This window comes from Alligator mississippiensis, chromosome 1 (genome assembly GCF_030867095.1).
Source record: "Alligator mississippiensis isolate rAllMis1 chromosome 1, rAllMis1, whole genome shotgun sequence".
In the NCBI taxonomy this organism is placed as follows: Eukaryota; Metazoa; Chordata; order Crocodylia; family Alligatoridae; genus Alligator; species Alligator mississippiensis.
The window spans coordinates 238,893,729-238,909,904 of NC_081824.1; the positions used below are offsets into that span (position 1 = coordinate 238,893,729).

Here is a 16,176-nt window from a genome sequence, read left to right on the forward strand (position 1 = left end):
TCTCTTTAATGTCAGACCCTGCTCTCCCTGAGCACAAGGAAATAAAAGAGCAAAATTAACAACCTTGAAATTAAACATGGCTGTAGCAATTTGCATATAGTACCCATGCATTTAGTTCATCCAGAATTGATGCATATTACCTTTTTTTGAAACTGTTGCAAGTTTTAGCACAGGCACTCCATAAATACACTTTTGGGCAAAACTTTGGCATCTACTTACATATAGTACAAACTATGCATGATATTAGTCCAAAGTAAAAATATCATAATTTATCACATACCAGTAGTTCATTAGGCTAGACCCTACCATTCAACAGCATTTCAAGCCATGGTGATCCCACAGCTCAGCTCAGCACTGGTGTGTGTGTGCGTGCACGTGTGTGTACACACTCCAGATACCAGGCACAAAAAATCCATGTTCTAATTAGCCCCATTCATAACTGGAACTGGGTATTCTTGTCATGAGTCCTTGGGTGCTCCAAAAATTGATATAGAGGTGATGTGCTGGGCAGCCTGGTCTGGCTCCACCACATGAAGGGTGGGATCACACTAATCTCAGGCTGAGAGAGAGGGTTTCTGGGAGAACTGTTTGCAGCTTCATTTGGTGATGTTTGCCAGGCATTTAAGGTTGGTGAAGAAACAGGAATTGTCGGAAATAGGGGGAAAAAGGCACAGCTCAGCTGTTTGAGTGAAGAGGAAATCAAAATATATGTAGGGAAGAGGCTCACCGTGACTGGAAAAAGAGTTAGCAGTGAGGGGGCCTGCACTTCATGAATATTTCTATGTTATATTCAGTGGTTGCACCAACCTGTCCTTGCAGTAGGTTTCTGGCAGTATCTCAGTCTTTTAGCTAAGATAAAATGTAGCAGCACTTTTTATTTTTATAGGTTATACTAACTTATCTTTGCTTAATATGGATGAAGACCAGGTATGGTCCTGGACATCCTGAGACATTCTAGACTCTTAGAGGGGACTGTGGAGACCTTCAGAGGGAGATGGGCGAGCAGAACACTGGAAAGTGACAATGGAGCCCAACATAACCCTGGTCAGTGAAGGTACCCTGGATAATGATGACAGACCCCCAGATGGCAGTAGACCCCTGAAAGGATAAGGACCCCTGGACTCCAGTCTGGGCTTCAGTGATGGGCCCCAGGATAGTGGAGGGCTCTCTTCCCCACCTCCCTCTTGGCAAAGAAACCCCTCCCCCCCTCCCCTGGACAACTAAGCAACTAAGGCTAACTCCCCTACTTCCGCTAGATGACAGAGGACCACCCCAGATAACAAAGGAACCCCAAAATGCAGCTATGCCGGATCTCATCGCTGGCAGCCCAGGTGACAAAGTAGATTAGACTGGGATCTGGTCCCATCTCCTTTTCCCGTCCCACAGAAGCTGGTCTGCCCAATCAGCTTCCCGCCCAAGGAATACAAGACGACAAACCCAAAGAAGCAGCTGTGGTGCCACTGCCAGAAGTTGCCTTTTGTATCCTCTATGGCAGTGCTTCTCAAAGTGGTGGTCCGCGGACCACTGCTAGTCCACAAGCCACCGGTTGCCGGTCCACAGCAAGTTGCCAGGAAAGAAAGAAATGTATTCGCCGGTCCACAGTGAGTTACCAGGAAAGAAAGAAATACATTTTCAGAAGCATAACATTGATATGGCATAGTGCCACAGTTCATATATTCCAACACTCCAGGTGACGTCACTTTGTGCGAGATGAGGAAAGAGAAAGAAACAGCCGGTCGCGCATTTCTGTAGCGCTGTTGCACGCAGTTGCTGCCACCGGCTGAACCGGGCACCGGTCCCTGGCCCACTGGAAAAAAAATTGCCGGTCCGCCACATCAGATAGTTTGAGAAGCACTGCTCTATGGTACATACTTCAATGTGCTGAAACAACTGAAGATACATCAGAAGATGTGCCAGGGCCAGGAAGCAGCAAGGAAGCCCACTGCAGCAAAGCATGCCTTGCTGGCCCCACCAGTATGCTGGAACGTGGCCTCGATGAAGGAGCCTGCAAAGCCAATAGCCTCGCTAGCGGCCCCAGACAAGACAACAAGGGATCGTTCCTGCATCAAGGCCTGCTCTAGCTACACTGCCACACAGACCGCTGACTTGCCCACCCCAACCAGACCTGACCACTGGTAGCAGCCCAGACCTTGGACCACCTGGCACCACCAGCTGGCCTCCCCAGGGTGCCTCTGAGCAGCCAAGAGAGCCTGGCCCTCCACAGAAGCTGGCCATACCCTGGCAGGTCATCTGGGTGAAAGAACTCTCTGAAGCTACCACCTTCCAGACCTTTGAGGCCTTAGTAAACAGGTTGACCAAGGAGAACTTGGCAGCTGCCTGACCCAGGCAACCCCAGGGGATTGGCGGCCTGGCATCCAGATCAGCACTGCACTAGAACTGACCCAGGAGAAGACCTCAGTGCCAGTGATATGACCCAGCAGCAGCCTCCAGGATCCAGAAGTTTTACTGGTCCGACCACTCTGAGGCAGTGTGGGAGATCCTAAATCTGGTGTTCTGCCAGATCCCCTGGGAAATACTTTGTGGAGGGGCTCAAAGCGAACTTCACACCAAAGGAAGTGGAGGCCCATCTGACTAAGACAAGGGACATTGCACCTGGCAAAGACAGTGTCGGGTACAGCCTACTAAAGCAAGACTCAGGCTGCCTTATCCTGACACTGATCTTCAACCAGTGCAGGGAGTTCTGCTGTAAGCCCAGCTCCTGGAACAAGGTGATAATGGTCCCGATGCCCAAGAACGGCAAGGTGGATTACCCAAGCAACTGAAGGCCCATTGCCCCACCACCTATAAGCTGTATGCCAGCTGCATGGCAGCCCGGATTACCAACTGGGTGGTGATCTTGGAAAGCCATCAGCCTGAGCTGAGGGCTTCCTCTTGAACAAAAGATGCTACAAATAGGGTTGGCAAGCCAGTCAAATATTGTCAGTTGACCAGTCAATTGATTATTTTTTAACTAGTCAAAGATTACAGCAATTTTACAAAAAAACCTGTATATTTCATGTAGTTTTCTTTACAGAAATATGATTTTTTAAAATTGTTTTTTGACACATTTAATAGAAAATTTGTGCTTTTTCTGTGTATTATTTGGACCTATTGGAAACATTTTTTACCTATATTTGGCCAATCAGTAGACCAAACTTCATTTGATCTGTCAAATATCCAACCCTAGCTACGAACATAACTTTGCACTCCTGATCACGCAGGACAATGCTTGGAATGCAAGAAGACACTGTGTGGTGGTGTGGCTGAACATCTCCAATTGCTTTGGCTCCATGTCCCATTGCCACATATTCAACACCCTCTGGGAACTCAGGATGCTTTTCAAGACCATCAGGGCTGCCCACTCAGGCAATCAAACAGGGCTGCCTACTCAGCATTCCCATTATCTTCAACTTGGCCATGGATCTGTTCCTCCAAGCAATGGTGGAAGACCTTGGCAGGTCAGCTTCTACGGATGGAGACTGAGTCTCCTGGCCTACAGCAATCACCTGGTCCTCCTTGCCAGCAATTCTGAACAGCTACAGAAAATGTTGGACATCAGCTCCAAGGCAGCTGAGTCGATTGGGGCTCTGTTTCAACACCTCCAAGCATGCCTTCCTGCACATTGACTGCAGGACGAAAAGCACTATCCTGGACTTCACTGTCACCATCCAGAGCAAGCAGATGAGGCGAAGGAGATGCCAGAAGAGACCATTCATGGGATCATGCAGGATGCCTATCAGCTGGATTTGTCCCTGCTGGTCCCCTGGAGAAGATTAATGCAATGAATATTTTTCTCACCCCCCTCACTGTTCATTTTGAGAGGCTTAGCAGTCCCCAAGAGCTCCCTTAAAAAGGCAGGTTAAGCATCTGCTGAGAAAGTGGCTGCACCTGCCACTCCAGGCTAGCAAAGAGATCCTGCATGTCCCTTGATGGCAGGGAGGTGCCAGCATCCCTTGTGTGGGTGATCTCTGCAATGTTGCGGTGGTCACTCATGCCTTCTGCTTCCTGATCTGCCCAGACAAGATGGTAAGTAGCATCACCACCAGTGTCCTGAGGGAGATGGCCCACAGAAGAATCGCTAGACAGCCCACTGACAGAGACCTGGCCGCTTTCCTGAACAGTTCACTGGATGGTGAGTTCAGGCAAGCTGGCAGGGACTTTGCCTCACCGTGGAGCTGAACCTATAATGCCACTTACCACCTCAGGAAGTGCATAGGCAGCACCTGGACCAGGTCTAAGGAGTGCCAGGAGCTGGGAGTTTTGCTGCTCCCAGTCCCCAATGCCAGTTGCATCACCATGACCCTCCACCTGAGGATCTGCCTGGAGAGGTTCCTAAAGGATGCTGTCTGAGCCACATATGCTGGCAACCTGAGGGCAAAACCTGACAAGAGCTGCCAGAGATATGGCTATGAATCAGAGACCCTCCCAAAGCATGGCAGCTCCGCCACAATGCCATCTAGGATTGGTTGATGAAGGCCACCCTGGCTTCAGCAGGGACCATGTCCAACAACCACAGTGTCGAAGGCTGCAAGATCGAGCTGTACATCCACATAGTCATGGCCAATCAAGAGAACAAGTGCATCGTGATAATAGATGACACAATCCCATTTGCCTGTGAGTGGAAGCTGATGAAGCATCGGCTGCTGGTGGACGTTTTGAGGAGCCAGGAGTACAAGGTGATGGTTGAGATGCTGATTGTCAGGGCCCTTGGAGCATGGAGCCCCAGCATTGAGACTGCCCTATGCGTCTGTTGAGTATCCCATAGCTGAGGGACATCTGTATGGAACACATCATGCGCAAATGCCAGTTTGCAGACCTCAATGGACCATTGCTTGGAAGCACCCAGAAACGATTGTCTGACTGTCCCCTCCAATGGACTGTGACTGAAAATACTTAGAGCTGGACTCTCCCCAACCCCTACAACTGTACTCTGAATACTGTTACTTGTCTGTCCTTTAAAACCCATACCTTTTGTAACAAGGAGCCTTCTTTGTGTAGGACTTTTTGTATCTTTTCTTTGTAAGGGTCATGCCCAATACTGCATATCTCCTCCCTCCCTCCCCCCAGGCTAAGCAGGTTATGTTCTTACTATGTAACTTAGTTGTGTCCTCCCCCCACCTGTCTCTAGTGGGTTATGGAATAGAGAAAATCCCACACAATACTATAAGAATTAGTGTTACAAAAACAACTACAATTACAACTAAAAGTTAAATTTGAATCAATACTATTATTTTCATAATATACTTACAATCCTAGAATTCCAAGAAGCCAAATACCAAAATATGGTTTCATTCCTCAGTAGTATGATTTAATGGGTTGGCCTCAGTAGTACGGTTCAATGAAATGGGCTCGCCTCAGTAATACATTTCAATAGGCTGGCTTCAGCAGTGATAGGACTAAGTCCCCTTCCTTCAGTCCCTTTCAGGTACTCCGCGGCTTCAGCGTGAACTAAGAGATTCGTGTTCACGGAGAGGGTAGTTCAGGTGATCAGTCTGAACCGGGCTATACTTGCGATTTTTCCTTCGTTGTTCTACAAGTATAGTCACCTCCAAATTGGGACAGTGAGTTACAGTTTTTGAGTGAGCTGCCGTCAGTGGGCTCCTCCTACTCAATCTGTCATTACCCCCAAATTTGGGCTCGGATCTTACTCAACAGATTCTTTTGCCTTTGTTGAACATTTTAAATTACCTTTGGGAAACTTCCATATCACTGCAAATGCCCTTTTCTTACCAATCTGGTTAAAAGGCCTTAGGGTTTGATCTCTTGGAATTCAGGATATTTGCTCTCTTTGTAAAAGGCTTCTAAAAGATTCAAATTAAGACTTTAAGTGAAGTCAGGACCTTTTGCACATAGTCCCCAAAACAATGAACTAGATAAGGAGATAAATCTTATCTTCTTCCTGAAACTGGCTAATGGGCAACCTTTACAAGCATTCAAACTATTTCATTCAATATGACACCACCCACTCTGTACTATGTAGCCACAGTCTTCCAGGTCCTTGTATTTCCTTCTACCCCATCAACTATGTAACTCTCTTTTTAAAATTTATTAATAAAGGTGCATTTTTGGCACCAAGGGAAGGGTGTCAGGTTCTTTCAGTGCCGGCCAGGTATTGCAGCACAGTACCTCCAGGCCCAGTGCCAGTTCCTTGTGGAGGAAACAACACCTTTTTTTTTGAAGGCCAAAAAAAAAGGTACCATCAATATGTTTGTCTAACATGGGCCATGTGTTTTTTCAATAGTTGGTTTCCATTACTGAGCACAGCTGCTTCTGGCAGCAACATAATAATAGACAATGTATTTAGTGAGAGTTCCTTGTGTGTGATTATCAGGGATCTGGGTCTTCTGTTTCCCATGGAAAAATGAAAAAAAACTCACAGATTTTCCCTTTTAACAGAGAAAAATGTGGATTTTTCATTTTACTGGAGGAACATTTGTATTTTCCACTTTTGCAAAGAGCTCTCTGTAGGCTGACAGATTTCTAGCCTACAAGGAGCAGAGGAGAGAAGTCAGATAGGGGGCAGCATGTGCACATGTGTGCTCATATATGCACATGGCTACCAGGGAGCCTAGTAAGTCTTGAGGGTGGGGGGGAGGAAGGGCGTTGAACAGGGCTGGGGATGCTGCCCAGCCAGATGATGCATGGGACTTATGGCTTGGGGCTGGAATGTATGGCTGCAGGAGCCCATTGGGGAGCTGGACAGAGCAGCAGGTGGTTCCTTTGGGGGCGGGGGAAGCTGTCTAGACCTTAACCATTTTGAATTTCTTTAGCTTTAATTCTGTTTTTTAGGTTTAATCTTTATCTTCTTGTTATCAAAAATAAAAGGAACAGCAGATTTCATACAACTAAGATATTCTGTGTCTTTTGTTATACTGCGATTGCCAATTATTTGTGTACAGTAAAAATGTATCATGTGCCAGGGATCCCCAGCATTTCTATTGCCACACATTTTCTTATGTCAGTTATGTCAAGGGAAGCTAATTCAATACCAGTAGGCAGTTATTATTTTTAAGAGGGATATGTACCTTGCTGCTTTATCATTTAGCTAGATGGAGTGGCATCTTACGGCCTGTGAGCAGGATCCAACCTGAAAAGCTTTTTTATTTTGTCTGTGGGCCTGGAGGGCTTTAGCAGCGTTTCAGCAGTGGGGGTCTTGCCTGTGCATCAGCTGGGTAGTGGCGGCACTGAGGGAGGAGTGGTGATCAGCTGAGTCGGTGGTGAGGCTCAAGTTGGAAGTAGTCCACACTTGTAACTAAGTTCTGTTAAAGCATCTCCTCGCTCCAAAACATTGTTGACCCCAGAGCTAAAGTAACACGATCATTTTGAGAGCTATTCTTAGATGCTTTTATGTGTTGAGGAGTGTTTCATATTTTGGTTTCACTTATTAGATGAAGAAGAATGAGGGGATGCCACATACTCAAATCCAAGATGAGATATTTTCCCATGAGCAATATAGTGGGGGAGCCTCATGTTAGATTCAAGTACCAGCCCAGGGCAGAGAGTGGCTCAGGTCTGGCTTTGAAGATTCAGAGGCACAGGCAGGGTACGTGGTAGCGATAGAGGCAGCCGAGGGGCAGGGAGCAAGTACAGGCAGAGGTGGGGACAAGTGGTAGGGGGTGGGCGCCATTGGCATCAGTGGCAGGCACAAGGAAGAGGCAAAGCATGGGACAGCAAAGAGTAGGGGATGCTAGGGGCGGGGGTCTTGTCCCTTGCCCCCTGCACTCTGCCTTCTGCAGCTGTTTTACTTCCTGCAAGCAATGGGGGTGGGGTAAATTTAAAACAATTCCCCCCCCCCCCCCCCGCCCGAGTAAGTGAGTTCTGTACGTGGAAAAATTAGAAGAAATTTCTAATTTTCCAAGTATAGAATCTAATTATTGGGACAATGTCTTAAATTCAAAGTTGTCTTGGATTTGGGTAAATAGGGTATCATTTCTCTTCTTTCCTTTTCCCTAGTATGGGTTTGATCTGCTGTGGGAAACTCAGCTGAGGAAGCAAAGAACTGACACCTGCAGTTAAATGTAATAAATACAGAGAGATTAGAATTGGATACTGTAAAAATCATATGGAGAGTCTCTTTATTTCAAGGTGTAGTGGAGATCTTTTATTGCTTAGTTAAGCAATACTCAATACTTTATCAGGTTGTAAAGTGCTTTTTCAAAGAAATCCCTTGTCATTCTAGGTGTGGGGTGATACCAGCTTGCTGTGAACTTACTAATAGGTTCTCTAAATTCATGAGATTTACTGCACGTGATTTGAATTCTAATGACGCCCTTTTGTGTCTTGTTCTCCCGCCCCCGCCCCCCACCGCATGCTGGAACTCAGTGGTGTAGGTCGAAACTGGGGCTGGGCTTCTGCAGGCAGCAGCATCCTGGCTGAGTTTGGTACTCTTCACATGGAATTTGTCCACCTCAGCTACCTGACTGGGGATCCTGTCTATTACAACAAGGTTAGTCTGCTTGCATTCTAGTCTTGTAAAAAGATTTGAGATGTATACTGTATGTGTTTGCACAGGAATGAGAGTGGTCTATTATATTACATAATATGTTGCATTCTGTTACCATTTTTCCAGTAGCAGGCAAATAATTTTAGTATGTGAATTTGCACTGCCGAAATGCTTTAAATTAAAAATAAGTGGGGTTTGTTTTATTATTCCCTAAATACATATTTTAGGAAATCATACTTGTGGTGTCGATCTAAGTGAATAGCTACTAAATGAAAGTGCCCAATTTATGAATGGCTCTGAAGGATCCTATTTAATTAAATTATGAGTATTTATTATTAAAGAAGAAAGATGACATTTAAACAAACATTGAGTGCAGCCGGAAGTCATTTGGGGGTGATCCTGATTTTTTTCCTTTAATTTAGGTCATGCACATTCGGAAGCTGCTTCAAAAAATGGACCGTCCCAATGGGCTTTATCCAAATTATTTAAACCCAAGGACTGGACGTTGGGGTCAACGTGAGTACTTATATTGCATTTATTTGTAATTTAAAGGTTTTTTTTCCTAGAACCTTTCAAATTTGCTATTTGGAAGGGTAAAGAAACATTATAATTTAGTTTTGTAGAGACTACACAGCATCATTTGTGTATTTGAACTGTAGGAAGATTTCCAGGACTTTAAAACATAGTTTTAGTAAATATCTTCATGGATGATCACTGATCTTGATCTGTATTGAACATTTTTTATGAATAAGACACTGTCCGTTGAACTTAGCATCTGTCCCTTACTTACATGCATCAGAAATGTTTTCAGTAATAAGTATCAGAATGGAATTCTTTTCCTTTTCTGTTTTCGTATGTGAGAATTACTAGCATATCTTTCCATAAGTCAGCTGGTAAGTAGGTGTTCTAATTTTTGAGAGTCCTATTTGTACAGCTACTTATAATTAATTGTATTGGTGATGGACTAGTGGGGCTTCACTTTTAAATGACATCTGATTTCTGTTCCATGTCATATGTAAATTGGGTTGATGAATCTCAGTTTAGTTCCAATGGATAGGTATGCACATCACAAAAATACCTTTGAAAAAGATTATTATCAGTGGTGTCTTTGCCAGCAATGTCAGCAGAGAGGTCAGGTATTGACAGGCCAGATAGACAGGCATGATTCTGATTAAGTGGTTCCTTCAGGACAAGTAAGTCAATTATATTGGTACCTGTACTTGTTCTGTGGGTATATAAAGTTATTTTTCTGGAAGACTGTCAATCTAGTACAGGGGTGGGCAAAATATGGCCAGCCAGCCAGGTCTGGCCTGCCAGGCCATTCTTAGGGGCCCATGGGGCCCCTAAAACACTTAGAAAATATTTATCTGCTCCTGGCTGCCTGTCAATGGTGACAGGAGCCAGGGGCAGTAGGGCCCAGGGGGAGCCTCAGTAGGAACATAGCAGCCCAGCCCTGCCCCACCATCAGCCATTTCCCTGACTTCCTGCCCGCATATGGCTCCAGCACCATGTGATTTCTGGCTGCATCCCTGTATGGCAGGAGCACGGGGCTGCACCGGTACCCTGGGGGGGTGGGGGGGGTGTGCATGTGTGTATGTGTGTGTGGGGAGGAAGGGACTAGAGGCAGAGAGGAGTGAGTGAGTGTTTGTAGGGTAAGTCCCACATGCACCCCCCACCATACACATGCACCCACACCCTCTCACACACCCAAGCCACCCTTCCCCCACACACTACCCCCCACAAACCCCATAGCCACCCACACCCCACATCCACGCACACATCCATGTACTCCTTCACCCCACACACCTGCCCTGCCCCCCCTGCGCAGATCCAGGGGCATATGCCTTCCCAGGCCCTCCCGAATAAGCAGCAGGAGCAGGGGCAGGAGCTGCTGGACAAGCAGCTCCCAGATGAGTGACAGCTCCCCCCCCTCCCTGTGCCTCCTGGACAAGTCACAGCTCCGTCCCATGTCCATGCGCCCTGCCGCAGCTGGGCAGCCCTAGCCCTACTCCCTTCCTCACCACAGGGGATTTGATCTGCCCTCTCATGCCCCTTCCCTCTCCCCTCCTCTTCCACCATAACAGACTTACCATCTGGGCACTGCTCTTCAAGCTGCTGTGCTGGTATTGGAAATTGGGTTGGTATTGGCCGATATGCCTCCTTAAATTGGCTATCGGTATCAGCCCCAAAAATCTCTATCAGTGCTCCCCTAAGTCTAATCATTCCAATAGATTTGGACCAACACCAGTTAAGTCTCTGTCCTACAGACCAACCAGTGATTTTCCTATTAGTGTTTTCCCTTTCCTTCCCAGCTTCACATTCCTCCTATGGTTCCCTTGACTTACGCAAGCCTGCACTTTAGGAACCTGTAGAAGCAGCTGAATTTGGGAGGAAAAGGGAGCTAAAAGCTTACCTTCCTCTGTTTAATGAACCTTGCCCATTATAAACGTTTGCACTTCCGTTTCATCTTAAGGTACCAGCCATTCGTTGCATAATAGTGCACAAACCGTTAACCCAATTGCATCCTTTAGGTCAGTATATCCTATATTAAGTATATTCTCAAAATTCTTCTTTTGAGTCTTGAAAATCACTGTATAAGATGACCCTGAATATAAAAATGACCCTCCAATAATTAGATTCTATGTATGGAACATTTATAAATTTGTCATAATTTTCATAATTAAAATGGCAAATGATGCATAAAAATGTTCTATATATAATATAGAACATTTTTGCTGCTGGTTGGTATGGTGCCTTAAATATTAAATGTAATATATGCCTAGGGCTGACAATCAGGTGATTGATGGTTTTGGGGTTGGGACTGTACCAGGGTCTGGATATTGCCCCAGCATAGTTCCAGCCCTGAGATTGATAATCAGCTGATAGTTGGCTGTAGCCCAAGACTGTCAGTAGGCTGGGGTTGAGCCAAAATGCTTCTCCTGCTAGGGACTTTAAATCATATGCCTGGCAGTTCTGGCCAGGCTGCCAGCTGCAGGAAATAGAGGCTCTCAGTGGGGTTTCAAGTCCCCAGCAGAGGGAATTCTTTTGATCCTCCTGCTAGGAGCCTCTGATCTGTCGCATCTGACATTCCAGCCACTGCTGCCAGGCATGAGTTTTGGCAGCCAGCTTCTTGTCAACCCTGGGCCTGACAGCTGAACCCTGGGGCTCTCTGGGCCAGTGTTGACAGTCAGCTTATTGTCAGCTCCAGTCCCAAGACTGCACTTTCATCCACACCAGAAAATTTTCCCTAAGGTGGTAACAGAATTCTGTTATAATGAGTCCATAAGTCAATGAATATTTTTCCTTAGGCTTTACTGGGGACTTCTTCTCAGACAGTCAATTTGACCCCATTATGTACCGATTAAGGCAGGGGTCAGCAACCCCTGGCATGCATGCCGAGCATGGCACTCAAGGCCATTTTGCTTGACACACCACTGCCATCCCAGGCTCTAAGTAGCTGCTGCCAGCCATGGAGCCCAGGCTGCTCCAAGCAGGTGGCTGGGAGGCTGCAAACCTTGTTGCAAGCAGACCGGGCTCTATGGGCCAGCTGAAGCTGGGAGGCTGCAAACAGCCGCTCCAGGGCTCTGACATGTCAGCACTCCAGCACCTTCCAAGGTAGACATTGTGGTTGTTTCAGCACTCCAGCCAAAAAACGTTGCCTACCCCTGGATTAAGGTATTGGCAGATGAACTCTTTACTGCAAGCTTAAAAGGGGCCATTTATTTACTCTGCCAGTAGCTCTGCTATAACTGCCTGTGGGGGCACAGTAGGTGAAAGTTTAAACCACTGTAGTTGGGTATTCTTTCATTGAGCCTTCCGAAGCCTCTTAGAACTGCCACCCAGAGCTTGAGTCATACTGTTGTAAACGGTTATTCCTTTGTGTGTAGATCCAATACACAGTAGGATAGGGCAGTATTGCAGCCTCACTTTAACTAGGTCTTTGCCCCACCATCCAGGGGGAATAATAGTATTCTCCCAACTCCTAAGAAAGCCAAAAAGGAAATAGTTACTTACATATAAGCAGAGTTTGAGGTGTGGGTTCTGTACATTTATACTCCCTGCCTGCCTTTCTCTACTTCCTTAGTCCTGATTTCATTTTTGTATATAGAAGGCAATGAGTGTGTCCAGGACGGCTTTCTCAGTACTGGCTGCTAATGTTCTGAGCCACAAGGGCACAGGCAAGAGGTGTGAGGGGTCTTGAATGGGGACCGCTACTGAAAGTTTCCAGCAGTCAAAGATGACTAATCAATATAACTCAAAAGTGTAAATGCACAGAAAACAGTGTTGAGACCTCCAGTTACAGGAAAGTGACCCTCATTTTTTCATATTTTATTTTGAAATGACAGTCGGACTTTCAGGATGAGGGTGGTGGCAGACCAAAGGAAATGGACAAAGATCTAAAGAATGGAAATTAGTGAATTAGGGCAGGAGTTGTCAACTGAGGGAACATGTACCCCTGGGGCTACTGGAGAAGGCTCCAGGGGGTACGCGTGGGCAGGCAGGGATGGAGCACCATCACGCACAATCCCGTGCTGCTGTGCAGGCACCGCCTGCCCAGCCAGACGCAGGCGCCGCCTGCCCAGCCAGACGCAGGGGGTGGGGGAAGCTTGCACACTGTGGTTGCTGCCACTCCACGTCCAGCCGTGTTATTACTAACTGCTTTCACTCAAGATAATCTTAGCTGGTTTTTGTAACCGTAGCACCATATCAGATTTTAAAGTAAAAGTATATTTTAAATAGACTGGATCACTTAATATAATATCCGGGAGTATGGGCTTAAATATAAAAATGGGGAATGAAAAAAATATGTTACTGTGCACCTCTCCCAATCCCATTGAAAGGACTGCATGCCTAAAAATATTCTGTAAATTGATAAAATGTGACCTCTAGCATATTGACAATGCTTTTTTTTCTTCCTTTCTAGATTTGTCTAGCTGGAAATAAACCTGCATTAAGAAGTTATTATGAAACGCTTTTCACTTATTTTATAGGAGAGGCAAGATTTTTTTTGGTGATATCTCTCTCTTAGTAGACCAACTGCATAGTTGTGATAAAATTAGACAAGCTTTTGAATGCAACTCATTCTTCCTCAGGTCTGAGGATGAAGGCAAGCACAGGATTTGTAAAGAAAAGTGGGGAGAGCTGTGAAATTGGAGGGGGGAGAAATTCCCAGGGGTAGCAGACAAACAATTAGTAGAAGAAAAGAAGCTTGATTACTGGGAGATCCAGATCTATCAAAAAGGCAGAGATTATCAGACTTTCAGAGGTAGATTATAGTGTCAAAATTAATATTGGCAATTCAGTCCTTGGTTCCTAGTGTCCTAGTTCCTAGCTTTCTGAATTTTTGTTCCTAAGATTGCCTTTTAAAGGTGCTTAATAGATTTCCCTTTAGCACAAGGATACTGAGGTCAGAAAGGGAGTGGTTGTTCTGTGAAAAATGTGCTGTATGACGTATGTGTATCGCTGTCCTTTATATTTTTTTCTGAGTTCATTCTGGTGGGTAGTTGCAGTTCACATAGTTCCCGTGAGGCATTATGCACTGGATCAGGTATATGCCTGTCCCAAAATGTGATGTTTTAATGATGTGTCAATTATAGAACTGGGTAAATAGTATTTGTAAACATAATGTATAACACATTTGATTCCTTTAAAATGTACAAAATGTCTATGAACAACTTGATAATATTTTTTTGCAACAGGCTAAAGGAAAACATTTGGGCAGTAGCCAGTTGCAGTTTATATCACTGGATAATCCCTAAACACAGCTAGTATATAACTCTTAAGATCACTCTTTTATTCCATCAATAATTCAAAAGATATGACTGCCTCTGATTCAGTAGAATGATGTACAAGACAAGTAGAATTAGTTGTGCTTGAACATTTTCCAATGAAACATTTTCCTGTGAAAAAGGTATTTTTTTTTTCATTGAAGCTTTTTCCAAGTAAAATGTTTCAGTAGAATTTTCTTTCAGGAAAATAAAAACAAAACATTTTAGTTTGGGACAGCCTAAATCTCTCCACCCATTTGAGCCACAGCTTAGTCGCAAGAAGAAAAATTGCACCAGAGAATGTGTAGTCTTTCTGGGGATTGGTAGCAGGGCAGCCTGGGAGCTGGATATCGCTACTAATGCTGCTCCCCTATTTAGCAAGCCCCTTCCTGCTGAAACCCTGGAGACATTTGTAGGGGAGGGGACTTAAGCTCCTCTGTGCCACGGCACTGCTGCTTCTCTTGTGGAACCCCGAGTTCTCCTTCAAGTGCTTTTTTTCTCATATGCACATCCTCACTAGGAGTAAACAAGTGCCTCAAGTGCTCAAGCTCAGAGACATTTAAGCTCTAGTAGTACCCATACTTCTTACCCTAAGTCCATCTCTCCTCATACTGTACTACAGGGCTACAAATGGCAGTCTTCACTTCCTGCCCTTCAGCTGCTTGGCTTAACATGGAACGCACTCTCCTGTTGATGTATGCTTCTTGAAGCCTGCAGACCTCTCAGAGCCCTTCTTTTGAGGGGTTATTTTTTGTTATTGCCTTTCTTTTTCTCTTCCTTTCTTTTGTTTTTTTTTTCCCCTAAAACAAAAAAAAGAGAGAGAGAGCAACATAGGGGCTGTCCTGTCTTGCCTTATACCTTCTCTCCTGTCCCAGGCATGTTTTTTGTCTGCACCATGTGGTATCACCATCTTATAGACTATCTTCCCATTCTTGACCAGTGGACCTTCCTTTGCTTCTGGGCGAAGAGGGGGAAAAAACCATAGACTTTGCTTCAGGTTCACCTGATTACTGTTGTTTCTTCTCTAGACTCCTGGAATGTTAAGTTTATTCTGCCTGTGACAGTGCTGTGCCTTCATCTTCTTGACATGCAAAATGTCTGTGCAAGCTAGGTAAATCCTGCATACCTAAAAAAAACACTCCTCCTTCAGATCCCCTGCCTTTCCTCCAGGAAGGAGGGCAAGACTTTATTTCCTGTCACCCATGCATAGACTTATTTAAGAGTGGCACACAAATGAGCCTGGTAGAATATTGACTTATTTTGAAAGAGTCCATGACAGATGTCACCTTTATGCCTCCATAAAAATGTTTATGGTGGCAAAAGTGAAAGCAAACAGATGTCCATACTTTTTGTCTTGTCACAAATCCTCAAATCTTTGGCTGCAACAGAAGGTAGTAATAAATTAAGCTGGTTTATAGAGGCCCACATCTGTTTGCTTAGGGTAGAAGAGGTTGGGCAGCATGAAGCTGTCTGGGCTCTCCAGCTTCCCTGGGGCATGGGCCTTTCAGGTTTGAGGGGCCTGGTTCTGTACACCCCAGGAATTCCCAGGCAGGAATAGTCTTCTCAAGCCTTGGGAGTACCTGCCTCACTTTCCCTATTTACCGAGGAACACATATCTGGCATCACTATGGAGCATGGGCTACAAATGCAGAGGAGGACTTATGATAAATTCCCCCCCCCCCCGCCTGTGAAAAAAATCCCTTAATTTGTTGAAGAGGGTCATTGCAGAAGGTGGGTTTTTTGGAGGAAAAATACCCCATTATTTGGTAATGGTAAAAAGTAAAAATAAAAAAATAAAATAATAAAAATTAAATTAATGTAGCCCTAATGAGGATCCAGAGAAGTGTTGCTAGGTCTTGTAGTTTAGTCATTACTCTTGTGGTATTTGATGTTTTTCTTAAAGCACCAGCTCTTGGTTTGTGTGATTATGAGAACCTCAGTGTCTATTAAAAGAAAAAGTAGTTT

The 16,176-nt window shown here is 45.2% G+C and overlaps 1 protein-coding gene across 1 annotated transcript in view; it reads left to right on the top strand.

Moving 5' to 3' along the window:
* MAN1A2 (mannosidase alpha class 1A member 2) overlaps positions 1-16,176 on the top strand; it is a 199,672-nt gene that overhangs the window by 128,117 nt on the left and 55,379 nt on the right. The window contains exons 7-8 of the mRNA XM_059720326.1: positions 8,323-8,446; positions 8,866-8,959. Coding sequence (XP_059576309.1) covers positions 8,323-8,446; positions 8,866-8,959 — 218 coding nt within the window. The remainder of the gene's footprint in view (positions 1-8,322; positions 8,447-8,865; positions 8,960-16,176) is intronic.